The 18,764-nt window shown below is 52.9% G+C and overlaps 1 protein-coding gene across 1 annotated transcript in view; it reads right to left on the bottom strand.

The window, feature by feature from the left end:
* Window positions 1–331: 331 nt before the first annotated feature.
* The window catches only part of LHX4 (LIM homeobox 4), a 41,691-nt gene continuing 23,258 nt past the window's right edge, over window positions 332–18,764 (bottom strand). The window contains exons 3-6 of the mRNA XM_004461861.2: window positions 9,380–9,582; window positions 4,171–4,325; window positions 3,858–4,029; window positions 332–1,786 (exon numbers count right to left, since the gene is read on the bottom strand). Coding sequence (XP_004461918.1) covers window positions 1,392–1,786; window positions 3,858–4,029; window positions 4,171–4,325; window positions 9,380–9,582 — 925 coding nt within the window. The 3' untranslated portion in view covers window positions 332–1,391. The remainder of the gene's footprint in view (window positions 1,787–3,857; window positions 4,030–4,170; window positions 4,326–9,379; window positions 9,583–18,764) is intronic.

The raw sequence follows: 18,764 nt of genomic DNA, 5'->3' as shown, positions 1-18,764 counted from the left end.
AATTGCAATTTGCACATGAAGAACTTCCTGAAGTTCTTGTATGTACACAAGTGTATGGCACATAATGTGGGAGTTGAAATGGTGGCTGCTCCTAAAACAGGGGTTGGACTTCACTAAACTGAAGGCTTAGTGGCATTCAGTTGCATACCTGCAAGCCATCTGCTGGAGAGCTCTGCCAGCAGCCCAGAGAGATGCAGTTCAAGGACCACTAGAAACCCTTTGACTTTAGGGCTGCCCCATAAATTATTCCTCCCAACCATGTTTGGGCCAAGAAGCATCTCTTTTACTTTCAAGAGACCAAAATGGTCCTTCCATTGAACCAACTAGCACAGCAGAGAAAACTTTTATTTTTAAAGTGGGGGGAGGACTCTCACTGCAGGTTGGGTGGGCTTGCAAGCTCATCTAAACCAACTCCCTCAAAATAGGCTCTCAAGATATTTCACCCTGGAAGGATGGGAAGCTTTGAGAGATTGGCATCTGCCTGTTTGGAATCCAAATGTGTCTACAGATGTTTTTACTGATTGTCATTCTGTCCTCTCCGTATTTTAGCTTTGATCACTTTGTAACCCACAGCCTGTCTTATGGAATAAATTATATGAGCAAATTTAAAAAGGCACATTGTGCACCAAGGGGGGACTCATCAGGCAGTTGCTGCAACAGTGGTCCAGGGCCACTCAGCTCCAGCCTTGGAGTCATCCACAATGAAAACCACTTCTTGCCATGAGAGATTTCATGATATTCATGGGATTTCTTAAAAACCAAAATTGACAAATACTCTGATTTGTATTCCAGGGTAGGGAAGAAGTCATATTTTCACAACAAAAAAGAGTGGGCATGTCTTTAATATCAAATTGTGGCCATCAAAATTTTAACTGACCTTTAATAATTGCTTTTTTTTTTTTTCATTTTGAAAATTAGGGTTCAGTTAAGATTGGTCCAAAAATCACTTTCATTATACCCAAGGAACATGATGCCTCTATCTCAGGAATCTCAGTTCTAATGAGAGCAATGGTTTGGGAGGCATCGTGTGAAACGCACCAGTCGGAGCAGAGTTCCCAAAGGCCAGGGTGGCAGCCACAGTCACCTGGAGCACCAAACAGCCAAAGCCTCTAAGCAGGGTGGGAGGGAGAGCCAACAAGCCAGCATTCCCTATAGCTCTAGGCTATATATCCCTGTGCTGTATTCTGAGAGGAGGCTGCTCTCCCACCACTGCCCCCTAGAAAACAGTGCCCTAGAATGACTGCACAACCTTCTAGGAATCAGTGAAGGACTTCCATTGAAAATAATGGAAATTCCCATTGGTGCACTCTTGATCCTTAAAAGGCAAGTCTCTTGATCCTTGAAGAGATTCTCTCAGCCAGAAAGACAGGTAGGGTGGGAAGGAGAGGTGTTTAAAAAGGAGGATGATCCATTTCATCAAGCCAAGAGGCTGGGCTAGTTGGAAAGTCAGGGTAGCCTACACTGCTACCTGTGGAGATGTCAGAGGTGGGTCCCCCGGCCATGGCTCTCAGCGTCTGGCTTACTCCCTGCCCTGTATGTGCAATGATGCCCAAATTACTGTCCACCGTGTAATCCAGCCCATTGAGCAAAGGAGCATGTGATGGCAGGGACGATATGGAGGATGGAGACTGGGGGACTCCATAGGGGCTCCCATCCCTCAAGTCCTGATAGGATTGTCCTGTCCCATCCATGGAGAAGCTCCCATTCATTAACTGTCCGCCTGTAACGTCCCCCACGTTGCCATAAATCCTATTGGTGTGTCCAAGTTCTGAGAGAATCTGATCCTCTGTGGACAAAAGAACGGAGATTTATTGTCAGCCACCAGGACTCCGGTGGTCCCCTGCTCTTCACGACCTAAGAACACACATTACCAGGAAAGAGGCCCAAGGATGTCAGCAGCCTCACTGCTGAGCACAGATCAGACGCCGACATGGCAGACTGACATCCAGAGACTGACCCAAGTCGAAGGGAAAAACAGAAGAAATACTCTCAGAGACTCTTAAAACCCCAGGTCCCAGAAGACTAGACAAATGCTTGGTGAGCTTGTCCCTTAGTGGTTCATGTACCTAAGATACTCTGCTAACATCGAGGAGTGGGCTTATGTTATCCACATCACAATTGGAAGCTATGTACTGACAAGATTGCCTCTGAAAGCCTTAAAGCTTAGAAAAGTGTTTGGCTTCGTTGGCTGGGAAACAAGCAGGCCCATACTGTAAGTGCGGTTGAGGACCACTGTTGGACCTGTGCACAAAATCCTTCTGGTCTGCCTGGAAAAGAGGTTCAATGTCAAAGGGGTTAGTTTCTTTCTCCATCAAATAAGCTCTTCACTGAGGACAAAGTATCGGCTTGATTAAGGCAAATGGACCTTCTTGTTTCTTGAAGAATTTCATAAAGGGATCTAATCAAATCTTTGCCACCTGAAAAAATTCACTTTTCCAATGGAAGTAAGCAGTTTTAGTCTTTAGAAGAGACTATATAATTCCCCAAAGATACCAAAGATACATCAACCTGGGGACCCAACTGCACCCAACAGAAGTGAGCTACAGTAGAAGACTTAACAATCCTGTACGTTTCAGATGCTGATTTCAGCAGGCCCAACCTGGCCAAGAGGCCTAGAAGTTGAGCATCAGGGCCCTGAGCACTCTCCAGGGCCCCACAGAGCTGAGCTTCAGTCTCCTCGGGACATCAGGCTCCTGGCAGGGACTTGTTACAACCTCTGCCCCACAAACTTCTTTTTCCATTCCCACCTGGGCCTAAGCAACAATATCTATCTAAGGCCTCTGCAACTGGTCTCCAGCACTTCATCCCTTCTGGCAACCAGCTCTCAGGCCTGGCCCATCCACCCACGAAAATGGGGGGAAAGAGAGAGAGAGGATCTCACATCCTTTAAAGAGAGTGGGAAGATGAGAGCTCAGCTCCACTGTACAGGAGCCACTGTTGGGCCTTTTTCCTATACCTGACACCCCATGTAACTAGGGCACTCCCGCCTTCCAGGTATAAGAATGGGCTTAGGTCTCCCCGGGCTAAGTTGTCTTTGCTGATCTCCACCGCTATGCTAGAGGAGTTGGGCAGGGAGATAAGCATTTCTAATTTATAGATGGGGAAACTGAGGCTCAAAAGAAGTGAATGTATTTGACAGAGCCACAACTAGAAACCTGGTTTCAGACCCCAGCTCAGAACTCTTCCCCACCACACACACACAGAGAAGACCTTTCAATTTGAGGTTTCAATATTCTCAGTTATGGCTATTGGCAAACAACCTGAGGATCCACAACACGCAGTAATTTGCAATTTTGCTGATGCACAAATTTGAATATAGCGCATGCTGCAAAGCTTGTGTGCAGGGGAGAGGAGGAAGTAAGTGGTGGGGGAAGGGAGTTCAGAAACAAGGCCAGCTCCCCATCTCACAGGCACTCACAGCATTAACTTCCCAGGGAAGAGGGCCTGGGCACGTGAGGGGACCGGGGAGGTGGGCTGGTGCCGCTGCACAGGGGAGAAATGCCAGAGAGGGCCCGGGGCACAAGGCTGAGACACAGCGCTCTGCTCACAGCTCGCGGGCTGGTGAAGACACTCACCCAGTCAGCAGGAAAGGAGGGGGAGGCCTCGGGCCCAGGGGACTGGGCCTGGCCAGATTCCAGGAAACCCAGCTTCTAGACCTCAGCAGTGCTCAGTGCTTTCTGGTCCCATCTGGAAGAGCCACTACCATTTCCCCCACCCTTTACTGCAAATCATGGGGAAAATCCAGAAATCGGAAGGGGTTGCCAAGACCTCAAGAAAGATCCCTCTGGAGCGGTGGGGATTACTGTTCGCCAGGGGACTTTCCTAAGGCCTCAGCCTGGCCCTCCAGCCCTGCTCACCTCGGAAGCTCAGCTCACTGTCACTAACCCCACAGTCCTCTGCAGAGCTCTCCTTCTCCTGCTTGCTGCCTCCCCGGCTCCTCTTGACGCTCTTATAGAACTGCCCCCAGCGGTGCCGCCCCGCATCCTTCTTCAGGCGTTTCTCCTTGGCCCTTCTGTTCTGAAACCAAACCTGCCACACAAACACAAGGGACACACTCAGCACCCAAAGATAAGACCCCAAAGCCCACAGGTCCCCCAAGGACTTAGGGGGTATAGACATCTTCTCCCCCTGCCCCAGGCCCTAGCACCCCGCCGGCAGCTGGTGCCTCACCTGTACCACCCTCATGTCCAGCCCCGTCTCCGAGGACAGCTGCTCCCTCACGTGCCGCGCAGGCTTGGGGGAGTTCTTGTACGCGTTCTTCAGGGTCTCCAGCTGCTTCGCTGTGATGGTGGTCCGAGGCCGCTTAGCGCCAGCCTCTGAGTCATCTGCAACGAGAACCCCTTCTCATCTGCTGGCGGTTGATGAAAAAACTTGGTCTCCTCCCGCCTTGCCTCCTTCCCTCCCTGGCTTCCTTCATTTCTTTGGGCAGTCTTGTCTACTGCATGCAGGGCAGTGAGCAGGAAGGGCGAACCCCAGAATGGAGTGGTCGCGACCCTTGGAGAGCTTACCCCTGCGCCCCAAGGCCCTACCAGTCACTGAAAAGCGAGGAGGACGTCCTTCCCTCCGTCCTCTGCTGCTCCCCTCTCCCCTGCCAGCCCGGCCTCACAGAGCCATTCACTGCACTGAATTTATACGATTCTATGCATTTCCCTGTCTCAGGAAACACACTGTGGCTGATGTCCTCGTGAGCGCTCAGCCTTGGAGAGCTTAGCCAGGGCTGTAAAGGTGCACAAACCAGCACGAAAACTATGCTCAGGGCTGCCGCAGATGCCCCTGCCCCTCTCTCCTGTCCAAGGCCTGCCTTCTCCCAGGTCCTGCCCACAGCCGCCCAGCCTTTGCCATGGCCTGCCTGGGCTCGTGAACAGGGAGGAGCCAACGGGGATGAGCCTGTGCAGTCACTAGCTGTCTAAGTAACGTTTATAACCTCGGTCAGAACCCACGAGGGTTGTAAACGAACTTAATGGATGGAAACTAAAAAATTAAATGGATAGGATAGAATAGGATAGGATAGGGATAGGACAGAGATAGGGATAGGGATAGGATAAGGAGAGGAGAGGAGAAGAGAGGGTTTGGGATAGGATGGGATAGGATTAGATTGGGCTGGGATAGGATAGAATAGCTGAGAGGAAGTATTGTTTCATGAAAACTGTTTAGTTTTGGCTGTGCAGAAAATGTATACAGAGTCAAAATATAAAATGAGTTTCATACAGTGGATCACAGCCAACATTTTGGAAAACAGTGGTCTAATATACTGATTGATCAACATAAAGTCTTCAGTGGATTTTGAACAGACAGCTCAAGATTCCGAAAGGCTGAGGAAACCTCCAGAATTCCTTACTTTACGTTCTGTTATAAGGAATCAATCCCTTCTGTGTATATTTATAGAGATTGCAGCATGATTGTATTTGATGCAAATTTGAACTATGCAACTGTGTAGTGCAGTTTAAAAATATGTATACAGTTATACATAAAATTTGAAATGAGACCACCAAAAATGTTTTAATCCATTAAGAATCACTTAATTTCTAAACAGGCTGACCTAGTAAATTAGAAATTGTTTTTACCATAACCACTGGCAGTGCCATTGCAATATAATCCTGTTATCCTTTGTTCGTGTCGCATTGACTCCTCACTGCTGTTTACATGAACAGGACTTTCTTCTTGCGATTAGGAAAACTATTATGCTGTTATTTTAACATTCGCTGTTATTATAATTTAAAATCTTTTTTATATCCTATAACAATGTCATCCAAGTATTCATTAAGTAGTGATGGCAGTGCTTGTCCTGAAAAATGTACCCAAAAATCAATAACTTTGGTACGGAAGTTAAATGTGATAAAACGTTATGAAGAAGCCAAGCAAGACCATGATAAACCAGGCTGTTAATTTAGGAGAGAGCATTCTGTGAGGTATTAGAGATAATGCTGAGAAAATAAAAAGTAGCATTAAGGCAAAGATACATCTCATCGGTTATAGATTTACTCCTAGAATACATTCCCTTCCCTCTACTTCTTAAATTAATTCCCTAGGGAAAATTAGTCTAATTTCCTATGGGAAAATAAGTCATTAGTTTTGAATTAGGCAGGGTCTCCCAGAACCGTGTCCCTGATATAAAACGCAACCTTATATTAAAATTGAAAATATCCAGGGAGATGTAGCAAATTAGTGAAATCATTCACACTAAGGTGCAAATAGCTGATATTAGATCCTGGGCTTAGTTCAAGGGTACTGCAGGCCTGAACGAGGGTTTGAAATACCAAAGAGGCTTAGAAACCACTTTAAAAGGGAGAACCAAGTGCCCACAGCAGGCAAACATTCCCCTGTTGCACTAAGGATTGCCCTAATAGCACAGGATGGAGAAGCCCACCTGGCCCACAGCCAGTGGTAGGGAAACAGATCAGAAATATCCTGTAACTTCAGCTACTTTTAAACCTAAGGCTCCTTGTTTGTATAACCCCCCACCCCCCCACGCTGGAAGTGGCTCTATAAGCCACACGTGGCAGGTGTTATTACCCCGCATAGATAGCTGAGAAGCCAAGGCTCAGCCAGTTACACAACTGTCCAGGGGACCTCCACCCAAGTACACGCTGAACAGCGAGGCCCGCCAGCCTCCAGCCCAAATCCAGTGTCTTCCCATTGTCCTACAGAGGTCTGCTCCGGTACAAATAGTCCTCGATAAAATTCTTAGCACTGCTGTGTGATTCTTGGCTCTCCAGCTGGAGCATGAAAAGTGTACACTGATCGTCCCCTTCTCTTGAACCATCCACAGTAGCAGTGGGCCCTGCTGAGGGTGCTCAGGGTCTAAACGAGGGCTCTGGCAATGAAACCCTGCCGTGAGCGTCGGGGGAAGGGCTGGTATGCATTCTTATTATCTCTGGTGAAAGGCACTAGAGTTCCAAAGGCTTCTTGGTATCTCTGGGCCCATCTGCTTTGATGGTTTATCCCTGACAAGACGCCCTAATCTTCTGTGACATCACAATGGACTCCAAAACAGTAGCATCAAGTGAGCTTTAAGCAACGAGAGCAGATTAATACATTAATACATTAAGGCAAAGATCCTTGGGAAGAGGGCTTGTGAAGGCCCTGGAGGAAGGAAACGCAAGGCTTCTGTCCACATTTAAGGAGCACAGCTGTGGGTGTGGTGGGAGAAGCGGCCCTCAAAAAAGAAGGAAGCACCTGCAGCGGGCGTGGCTCGGCGGTGGGCGTGGCTCGGCGGTGGGCGTGGCCTTCGTGGGCGTGGTCCCGCAGTGCAGCCTTCCCGCCTCCAGCCAAAGCCAAGCCCAGCGCTCCAGCTGCTCCCCAAAGAGGGCTCTGATGAATTACCTCTGCCTTCTCACCACCACAACGCCCTTATTTTAAACTGCACTTGTGGAGCAAAAAACTAAACTCTCCATGTAGTAATCAGACAGATATACAATTTATGTGTGTGGGTCCAGAAAAGTTCTGGAAGGACACACATGAAATTGTTGTTGCTCTCATTTTTTTCACCAAGCCCAGAGCTGTCTGTGAGAGTTGCTTTCCACAGTAACCTGATCTGATAAAGTTCTAATCAAAAGCAAAGGAAACTGATGTTTCCTGAGTTCATGAGTCTGAGATCTCCAGGTTGAGTTCCGCCAAATTCCAAATTCAGAGCCAGGGTGAAGAGCACAACACCCTATCCTGCAGGGACTCAGTGCCGCCAGGGCCTCGGGTGGCTCTGGCCGTGGGTCCCTCAGTTGTGAGTGGGAAACAGGAGGACAGGAATGGCTTGGCCCTCTGAGCATGGACCAGCCAGAGCCAAGCCCTATGAGACCCTGCCCAAGAATACAGCGTCGGAGGGCAAGACAAGCGCCTTCCCCAGGCTGCTCGTGTTGGGGGAGGTTTTCCCTGGTGTGGTTGCTAACCACTGGGGCATGACTTTGGCCTCAGCCTGTGCGGGGGACATCATTTGCAAACCATAGAAAAGGGCCCCTGAGGTGGTTGAGGTGACAGGTGGCAGGTGGTAGTGGTTGGGTGGGAGAGTTATTACTGTTGAGCTGGAATTTCCCTGAATGTAGCCAAAATTTTCTTCTCTGCATTCCAGTGAGACTGATGAGCACCTACTCCAGCTTCCAGGGCTTTGGGACACACAAAGATAAGTCATTGCCCCTAAGTCCTGCCCTTGAGAAGCTCAGTCTGAGAAGGAAAATAGAACACAATGAACTGAAATATGAGGTGGCCCATTCTAGGATGACTTGGGCTAATGCTGCGCTCTCACTAATTACAGAAATTTGGCATTGTTTATGAATTCCAAAAATAGATATTGGATTATTTTTGTAAACTTGTCTGTTCCTCTGGGCATGTTCCCCTTTGACTGTATTAAGTTTAAAGCTTTCACTTTTACTTGATTAAATTATGATAAAGGCTTTGATTCAGCCACATTAGTAGGACATTGAGTCCCCACCCCCTTGGTGGGCAGGGACTCACAGAGAAAATGACATGGCAGAGCAGAGAGCTTGGAGTTTTGATGCTGGAACCCTGGGAAGTAAATACACAGAGAAGAAGAATACAGAGAAGCAGATACGTGAGGAAAGAGAGAGGGCTCATGACATGGCAGAGGCCCCGGGAAGAGAGCCATTTGCCTGACAGTTTATAGGCAGCCTTGTGGAAAGAGGAAAGCAGCTGAGGCGGGAGAGAAACGAGCCTTGGGGAGAGATGTGCCCTCTAACCTACAGCTGAGGATGGAAGGAGCTGGGACCATGGAGCCTTAGGAGGAAGAGGGAGGCTGAACCCTCACAGAGACCAGCAGCCATCTTGCTCCAACATGTGGCAACGGACTTTGGTGAGGGAAGTCACTTACCCTTCATGGCCTTGTGACTAAGCTTCTACCCCAAATAAATACCCTTAATAAAAGCCAACAAAAATAAATAAATAAATAAAAGCCAACAGAGTCCTGGTACTTTGCATCAGCACCCCTTTGGCTGACTAATACACTAACTTTAGCCTTGGAGGCATGGAATGCTGAGGTAGATGTGCACCCCAATATACAAGACTAAGGTGCAGCTCCAAGGGTCCACGGTAGACACAGTGGTCTCCCAGCTGCCCTTACCACCCACAGCCCCTCCCTAGGCAAGGAGTCTACCAAAGGAGCGAAGACAAGTTCCCTGGCTGCTCTTGAGAATCTAGTGTAGGAAACAGGCACACTCAAAATAACCATAATTTGATTAACACCTCAAAGCCAGCAAGTGCTGAAGAGGTAGGGGGTGTTCAGAATTCATTCTCACTGTGGAGCTCTCGGGAAGCTTTCAGAGGCAGGGTGTGAGCAGGGCTTGGAGGAATGGCTCAGTCGGAGCAGCGAGAAGGAAGGGCACCTCGGCCTGAACAAAGGTCTGAGGTGGGAGCAGCGGGCAGCGCTGTTTACCGTTCTGCTTGGCCGTCTCATAGTCCTCCTTACACACCAGCCGCCCGTCCTCCATGAGGTAGAACTCGTCCCCCGTGGCCAGCTGCCGGTTACAGATGACGCAGGCGAAGCAGTGCAGGTGGTACACGAAGTCCTGGGCTTTGCGGACCACCTGGGTGGGGGGGATGCCCTGCTGGCAGGCTGTGCATTTCGTGCCGAAGCGCCTGTCGGGGCAGCAGAAAAGGGTGAGGGCACAGAGGGGTTGCCTGGCTTTCCCTCACTCCCCAGCAGGCCCTCTCCCACCCCACCACTCCGGGGAGTCCAGCGGCATCTAACCCCTGGGCCACCCAGGACTTACCCTCCAGTCCTGCTCTCTGCCTCCAGCTGGCATCACTGTTTTGTGCCAGGGGCTTTTTAACCGCAAAATGGCGGGGCTGGATCAGGACGAGAGTCTTTCCCAAGCGGACATGTCAGGGCTCCAAAACGCATGATTATCAGTGGAGCTGGGCAGTAGGAGGAGTTTCAAAGTCCCCTCCATGAGCCCGGGGCTTCACTGTCAGCCTCCTGGTGAGGCCAGGAGCACCAGCCCCACAGGGCAGCTGTGGTGTACACGATGCAAACAGCGCCAGCCCCACAGGGCAGCTGTGGTGTACACGATGCAAACAGCAAGGGCCTCTCCCTCGCTCCCCACCAGGAGAAGGCTGTGCGCCCGGGGCAGCGCTCGAGCTCCGGAGAAATTGCGCTTGGTGAGCAGAGCAGGGGAGTCTCCCCGGGGCCTTCTCTCTCCTGCCCCCACCACGTCTCCCCCCTCCAACCAGCCCACATTGCAGCCCGTGGTCCCAGCCTCCACCCTCTTCCTGCGCCAGGAATCGGCATTTTCAAGCCTCTGCAGCAGCGAGTCTGCCAACCTCAGTTTGGAAAATGCTGCTTCAGACCTGTCCTTGGTCCCCACGTTCAGAGACCACCACTGAGGGGCGAGGAAGCCACCCGCTGCCACCCTGGGCTAAGGCTCAAAATAATCAGACGCAAAAAGAAATAGGCACACTTAAAAGCCAGCCCAGGGGGGTCTTCTGGCACCCTCTCCCCATTCTGGCCATCGAGATCACCGGAGCTGCCCCAGGGGCAGCAGGCGGCTCTGGGGAGTTATTGGGCCAGGGCAGACCTGGCCAGGGAAGGGGGGCTTTGACGCAGGTGAGCCTTCCCGGCTTCAGGAGGGGGGCGGGAGAGTTGGGGAAGCAGGGGCAGAGTTTAAAACAGCAATCAACCTAATTATTCATGACATTTCACACAGCAGAACTTTATCTTCTTCAGGATGAAAGACTTCGCCTAATGGATCTGGGGAAGGTTTGATTTTAATGGTCCTTTTAACTAATGCTTATAGGCAGCCTGATTTCCCCTGAAAGGACAGTACATATTTCATCCACATTAATACCAAATAAATTAATTATGGTCATGGCTATCATGATGAATCCCAGATTAATGCAGAATGATGGGTCTCTTATGCCGTAATGATACCTGCTAAGGGGGCTGCAGGGGCCTGGCCAGCTGCGGCTTCAACCCCACCCCCCAGGGACGTCCCCACCCAGAGAGAAGTGGGGGGCTTCTCCGTGGTTAACCCCAAAAGAGCCAGAAGTATGGTCCAGGACACTGATTTTTCAGGACAGGACACAAGCGGATTGCTGGGTATGAAGAGCTGAGGCGTTTGGCTTGCAAGGCCCCAGGACTTCTGAGTTCCTGGAATGCCTCTTCATTTTGGGGGGACTGTGTATGGGAACAAGGCTCTCGAGGCCCAGGATGGAGTTTGAGGGATCTGAAAACCACCCTCCCCCACCCTAATGAGTTGTTGAAAATTGTGCATCAAGATTGGGGGTGGGGGTGGGGGTCTGGGCTTTCATCAGATTTTCAGAGAGGTCCTGGACCCAGAGACGAGTTAAAAATAAATACATCAGCAAATAAAGAGCCACGCTCGAGAGGGCCTGCACGGAGGCGGCTGTATCTGAGGATGGAGAGTAAGGGATCCAGGCGGCCCTGGACGCTTCCGCGCCTCCAGAACAAAGGTGAGCCGGCAGCCGGCTTCTCCCCGGCGCCGCAGGGCCGCGTTAACGCAGGGGCAGCGCGAGTGCGGAAGAGCCCGCGGGAGAGTGCGTGTGTCCATTGTTTGGGAGAACAAAGAGAAAGGAAGCTTGTATTTGTGTTGCTCGAGTGTCTTCAAAATATCAGTATTTTTATATCCGTTCTAGGCCAATTCACAAAGCAAGTGCTAAAAAACAATGAAACAATGCCTTCGTCGTGCTCCCCGCGAACCCTCCCAAAGAAGCCACCGAGAACCCGAGAGCGCCCAGATTCTCTGCTGCGGACGCCAGAGAGCAGCAGCCCCGGGGCACCCCGCCCCCAGCAGGCGAGCCCCGCCCTGGCGGCCGCGGAGGGAGGAGCCGCGGGGTGCTGGCCGCCGGGCCGGGCAGGGCCTTGGGGCCCCCGCGGACGCGCAGCCAGAACCCCGGTGTCCACCAGACAGGAGAGATAACGGGGTATAAATTTAATCTACATGCCGACAGTGATTTATGCGGGAGGGTTGCAAGTGCACAAGAAAAATGAAAAATAAATGGACTTTCCCACCAGCGCTTTTTTAGCAATTGAAGCAATTTTCCTGATTGTGGGATTTATAGGGATGGTGAGTGGAACTCACCGCATTCCCTTCTCCCCGAAGCACAACCCACGGGCGTCGCTGAGGGGGCCACCTCCCTGCCCAGCCCACGGGCCCCTCCCCACGCCTGGCCGGAGTCCGCTGACCCGGGACAGCGCTGTCCTTTGGGGGGGTGTGGGATGGAGATGCCGCCTCCCGAGTTTCCAGGTCTTAGACCAGCCAGTCCCCTTTGGGGCACAGACGAGCGGGCCCCGTGCTTTCCCGGGATGCGCGATAAAGAGACCCATGGCCACAGGTAGAATTCCTGCTCCCAAACCAGCAAATACAGCAGAGCTGGGGCAGGGCGGGCAGGAAGGTCAGACGCCGGCCAAGGGACAGCGCGTCCCCACGGATCTTCTAGGCCACGCCGCCTGAACACCTGTCGCTGAGCGCCTGCTGTGTGCAGGGCCCTGCCCCCTCCACACAGGCAGTCCCTCCTGCCCCTGCCCCTGCCCTCCCCCCACCCCAAAGATCAGCAGCGCCGACATCCTCAGCTGCTCACCCCTATGGTCCCTGCAGACCTTGTCATGACCGTGGGAAGCCGCTGGAACTGACCCAAAAGCGACAAGCGAGGAAGGACTCCGAGCGAATGGCTCACGTGCCTGACCCCTCGGCCAGCACCCCTGGCATTTCTCTTATCCCTGCCCGGCACACAGGAGGCAAGACAAAGTCCACCGAATGAGTGAAGGAAGGAAGGAATGGAAGATGAGCTAACTGCTCCTTAAAACTTCTGCCCGAAGCAGGCAGGGAAGAATCGGCGCTCAACTTCCCTTGGTAACACTCGACTTGATCATTGCAGCTCCCATCTAAAGCTCTTCTAGGAAGGGAATTGAAACCCTGGGCTGAATGGAGGCCCACGGCTTACCAAGCAGACTGCTTCCCACCCCATTTTGCAGCCATCCTTGCAGTCAGTACACAAACGTTGCCAGAGCGCCTGACCTGAGGGGGGTCTTAGGAAACCTTTTAACCAAGGCTCAAGGAGGTGCCCGCCCCAACTCCCACAGCAACGAGTTTGCCCAGCGGCAAACACCCGCGGAGCAGCCAGCCTGGGGCCCCTATGCTCGACCCGGACTTGGGTAGAGGGGCCCTCGGGCCACAGCACCCACAACCCCTCCACGGGGCAGACGCTGACCACAGAGCCACCCCTGGCTCACCCTCCATCTCTCTTTGGGGAGTTTAGGGCCTGGCTCGCCACCACTCTCGCCATCCCCCTGCCACAATTCTCGGGGACTTCACTTCCCACACAGACAGTCCTTCCTGCCCCCGCCCTCAAGTCTTTGCCCTCGCCCCCCACCCCAAAGATCAGCGGCACCGTCGTCTTCAGCCGCTCGCCCCTATGGTCTGCTCCAGACCTTGTCATGACCAGGGATGGCAACGCCTCCAAGAGTGACTTTCCCTGCCCCCACCAGCAGGCCAGCGCCTCCTCCCCTGCCAGCTCGTGTCTCCAGGACCCCACTCTGACGGTTCTGCAACCCCGCAGGAGCAGCCAGCCCGCGGGCTTCCTTCCCACCAGCCCCCTGGCCCAGCTAGGCCCCGAGGTCCGGCTCACTGAGGCACCCTCGGCTCCCCTGCCTCCCTCTCAACCCTCTGCCTTCTCCGCCCAGCAGTGGCCTCTGAACAGGGCTGGGGGAGACACCCCACTGTGGATGGGGCTCACTCCAGATTTGTGATACATACTCCAAGAGGGCCCAGGGAATCTACTAGCTGGTCCACGCACCCTCTGAGACACCTGCTCTCTCTCAAGCCCCCAGCCTCAAACTCAGCGGGTGGCCCTGTGCCCCCCACCTGCAGCTGTGCCGGCGCCCTTCTCTCTGCCGACTCTGGAAACGCCCGGGCTCCTGTTGAAGGGCAGCCCTCCACCTCAGCACATCCTTCTCGTTTCATCAAGAACGTTCCTCCAGCAACTGTCCCCTGTGCCTCCCACTCCATCAATCTTCCCTCTTTACTAGATCTTTCCCATCAGCGGACAAGCATGCTATTATTTCTCCCATGTTAAAAAAAAAAAAAAGGACCCTCTTTTGAACCATCTCCCTCCATCTTCCACCCCATTTCTCTACTCCCTTTCCAGCAAAGCTCCTCAAAAGGGGGCCTAGACACAGGGGCCTGAAGGTCCCTGCTCCTGGCCTTCTCCAGGCAGGATTTGTGCCACCAATCAACCGAAACTGCCCAGTCAAGGTCACCATGACCTTGACGTGGCTAAACCCAGTGGCCAGTTCTCGCCTTCCCTGACCTTTCAACAGCCTCTGTTCTCCCCCTCCATCTGAGAACACGGGCCCAGCTCTCCTGCCTCTGCTCTGCCGGTGGCAGCTGCTTCTCCGTCTACCCCACTGCCCTGCTGATATCACCCCACCTCATGGTAATAAATGACACCCGTGTGTGGCGTGTCCCAAACCTCCCCAGCACCTCTGCTCACATGTTCGACTCCAAACTCCTGATCTCACCCCAGAATCTGCCCCTCTCACCGCCTTCCCTGAGATAATGGCAATTGCATTCTTCCAACTGTTCCTGCCAAGAAACTAAGAGTTGTCCTTGACTCCTCTCTCTCAAGCCCCATCTGATCTTGTCAGCAAATCCTGCTGGCTCTTCACAAGAGAATATCAAGTTTGGACCACTGCTCACCATCTCCACCACTATCACCCCAGTTCAAGCTTCCATCACCCCGTATCGACGACAGCCTCCTAGCAGGTCTCCGGGTTCAGCCCTGGCCCCCTTCCCCATTCTCTCCTCCATTCAGTAGTCACCGTGATTCTATTAAAACCTAAGCAAGACCATCTGGCTCCTCTGCCTAAAACCTTCCAGTAGCTCCCAACTTGCTCAGAGTAAAAGCCAAAGTCTCTTTAATGGCCTACAAAACCCAAGCCCATTCAGCCCCCATCACCTTTCTAACCTCATCTCCTTCCCTCTCCACCCAGCTACACCGGCCTCCTCAGGGCCCTGGCATTGGTTTCTCTGTCTGGATTGCTCTTTCCCCAGATCCCTGCATGGCTCACACCTGCAGGAACTATGAGTCTCTGCTCAAAAGTCACCTCCTCCGAGAAGCCTTCCTCAACCACGCCCACCCCCAGCACTTCCTTTCCCCTGTCCAGAGCACTCATCTCCAATTGGCACACTGGGCATTTCTTTGTTTATTTTTTGGCCAGCTCCACAGCGGCAGGGACTTCGTCACTGCTGAGTCCAGCACCTAGAATGATGCCTGGGCAATGATATGTGCTCCATGAATACTTGTTGAATAAATAAATGAATGGTCCAGTCGTATGGTGGCGTTAACGTATGGTCCCCCGTTTCATAGATGAGGAAACTGAAGGGCAGAGAGGTTAGGTCGCTTGTCCGTGTAAACGACAAAGCTGGGGTTGAACCCAGTGGCCTCCCTCAGTGGCCCTGCCCTTCCTCTTGGCACAGTGAGCCTTCCACTGGTGGAGAGGCCTCGGGGGCAGCCCGCGCCCTGCCAGCCTCCTGTGCATGTGAGCTGCCCCAGCACGCAGCACCCCAAGGAAACAAAATACTGCAGAACTTGAGTTTATGCTTTAATTGCTTGGCAGTGATTTACTGCAGGCCATATATTTTTTTCCCAGCTGACACTTCCCTACATGTATTTCTTTTATCTATCACCACACTTGACAGGTAAGTTGCTGATATTTACTGTTACTGTATGTACCAATATTTCCAACATATATCACCACCCACTCTGAGGCCACAGCCGTGTCACAGCTGTGTAAAGTTCTGCCCAGGAACAGTCAGCCTTCTCCAGATGTAACTGGGCCCATTTTTTGGAAAATTCGTGACACCAGAGAATGTTAGTGCCTCGGGGTGGATACAATTGCACACACTCATACTTATATTTCTCAGACACCCCTTACCCTGCCAGAACTGCTCCACAGTGTGCTCTGCTTTTCATTTGGGGGATTTATATGATGCTTTTATTTTTAAAGAGTATTCAGGTTTATCATTTTGAGATGCATGCTGCTGGAAAAGCCTTATAACTGGTGATGTAGTCCAACCCTCTCATTTAACAGAGGAGGATACTAGAGCCCAGAGAGGAGTAGTGGCTTGCTCAGGATCACACAGCTCAATTAGTGGCAGAAAAGGGCTTGGAACCCAGCTCTCCTTTTCCCTCAGCCACCCCTCCCCACCTGCCCTCTAGGGGCAGATTTGCTTCCCAAGAGCCAATGGGGCATGCAAGACTCTCACCCACCCACCCCCTGTGTTGTTAGGTTTTTTGGTTTAGAACGTTTTTAAATTTTCATTGTAGTAACATATATACAACACAAAATGCCCCCTTTTAACCACTTCCATGTATACAGTTCCATGGTGTTAATTACGTCCACGACGCGGCGCTACCAACCCCACCATCCAGCCCCCCAAGCAGAAACCCTGTACCCGTTAAGCACTAACTGCCCCACTCCCTTCCCCACCCCTGGCAACTTGTACTTGACTTTCTGTCCCTATGAATTTGCTTTTTCTAGGTATTTCGCGTAAGTGGGATCTACAGCATTTGTCCTCTGTGTCTGGTTTATTTCACTCGGCACAACGTCCTCAAGGCTCAGCTGAGCCGTCGCCTGTCTCAGCACCTCATTCCTTTTCACAGCCGAATGACAGGCCATGGTCAGGCCTCAGCGCTAGGCCGCCTTCGTGAACCTGTTTGCCCGTCGCAGACACGGGGTAACCGCGTGGGGAGTCCCGGCTGTCGCCTCAGGAGGCGCACAGGGCCTGGAGGGCATCGCTATTCCCTCTCCCAGGAGGCCAGAGTGGCCGGATCCCCCGTCTTCCCACTCCCTGGGCCCAGGCTCCAGCTGAGGCTCTCGGCCCAGGTGTGAGCACAGCTGTGCCCAAACCTCCCATGCTGAAAGCTCATCTGGGAGACCCTGTCCCTGACTCCAGTTCTGGGCCCCAAATCCACACCTTCAACCAGCACCCCATGGATGACCCGGTGTCGCTATGGGACGGACCCCTCTTTGAGAAATCCTGTGTAGCTTATGCCTTAGCCCACCGGGGCATCGGAGGTGCTTGTCGATTCCCTGAGCCCCGAAGTCCCTCTGTCCCTAAGGCCTCGGTCTCCAGTAGTGGGGGCGGGGCTGTGACAGGCAGTGGGGCGGACCCAGAAAGAGCCCCAGGGACCAGAGAGAGAAGCCAGGGACCGGCTCTGACCAGGGTGACCTTGACCGGGTCATCAAGTTCACAAAGAGCATCGGCAGGAGATGAGGCTGAGCCCTTGCCTGCTGGGCAGGAGATGAGGCTGAGCCCTTGCCTGCTGGGCTCGGAAGTTTCGGGAGAAAATGGGAACAGCATGGCCAGGGACTGGCCTGGCAGGGGGTACAAGCTGGTGGGAGTGGGAGGAAGGCGGACGCACAGCCAGGCAGAGCAGCTTCTAGGGGTGCTGGGGCCCAGTGGCCGGGCCTGACAGGACAGGCAGTGGGGGTGGAAAGAGGGCATTTTACAGGGGACTCTCGTGAGGGAGAGAGATGCGCCGCAGCGATGACGAGAACGGGGATCTCTGCTGCTGGCGTGCTCTGCTGCTGAGGGAAAGGAGCGAGGTCGGTGTCTTCTGCTCCCACCTCCCTCTGATCCTCTCTGCTTGGGGGCTGGTCTGTTTCCAGAGCCCAGGAGCTGGCTGGCTCCCAGGCCGACTGGCAGCTATTTGGTTCCAAACCAGATTCCCCCAAGCTAGAAAAGTCCCTGCGAGGAGGGTTCCACAGATGTCAGGAGACCTCTGCCCCAAGGCACTGGCGGTGGGAGGGTCCTCCAGAGCGAATGCAGGCAGCAGATGATCTGCAGGCTCATCACCGCCTGATCTACGGCCTCCAGCCCCAGGGAACCCCTGGGCTAAGTAATTGCTTCTGCTTTGATTACAGGCCTTCACAAATGCCTGGGGGCTGGCCCCACCAGCGGGTGTTTGAATCTTACAAATGTCCACACACGTAGCTGCTATCGGGACCATCTGATCGTTACTTTAAACGGTTTAATTTGCTTAGCGAGGGAATTAGACTATAAACTACTCAGGAATTATGGAAAGTCACACGTCAAGAAGACCCTCCCCCTGTGTGTTCCTGAAGCATTGTGCTGGAGCACGCATGTGTGTGCAATGCACACTGCATCTTAGCAGGTATGTAGTTATCAGAAATAACCAGTAGCTCAGGAGGAAGCTGGCCCCAGACTGGACCCACAGCTAACCCCAGAACTGAAGGGGCTTCTCCTTGGGGCAGGAGGGCACTACGAGACAGCACGAGGCGGCCTCATAGGCACGAAAGCACAGGCTGCAAGCCTGCGGCACAGGCGGGCCCTCCTGCCCTGGCTTCAGGTCAGGAGGCAAAGCTCAGGACACACTGCAAGGAAAACTCACGCCGGCCCCCTCGCCCCACCCCACGCAGAGCCGCACCCCGGTGTCCCAAGCCACAGGCCTACCACTGCCACTTAAACGTGGAAGTGTAGCCTGGACACTGGCCAAACTGCCCGCCCCGGGCCCCGCCTGGAGAGAGGCCTTTTTGCACTCGGTCCATAAACACACACTCTTAATAATAGCTACTAATAATGATAACTAAGCACTTTTCTTCCTGCAACTTCCTTAATCCTCATAGTAACTCAGAAAAATAGATGTTTCTATTCCTGTAGTAGAGAAGGAAACTGGGGCTCAGAGAACTCTGATAACTGCCCCCGAGCTCATGCTGAGCCAGATGCAAACCCACCGCGGCCCAGAGAGGTTCCGCCACCTTCCCCCCGCCCCCCCCC

Source organism: Dasypus novemcinctus, chromosome 13, assembly GCF_030445035.2.
Source record: "Dasypus novemcinctus isolate mDasNov1 chromosome 13, mDasNov1.1.hap2, whole genome shotgun sequence".
NCBI lineage: Eukaryota > Metazoa > Chordata > Mammalia > Cingulata > Dasypodidae > Dasypus > Dasypus novemcinctus.
This window is presented reverse-complemented; position numbering and strand designations above follow the sequence as displayed.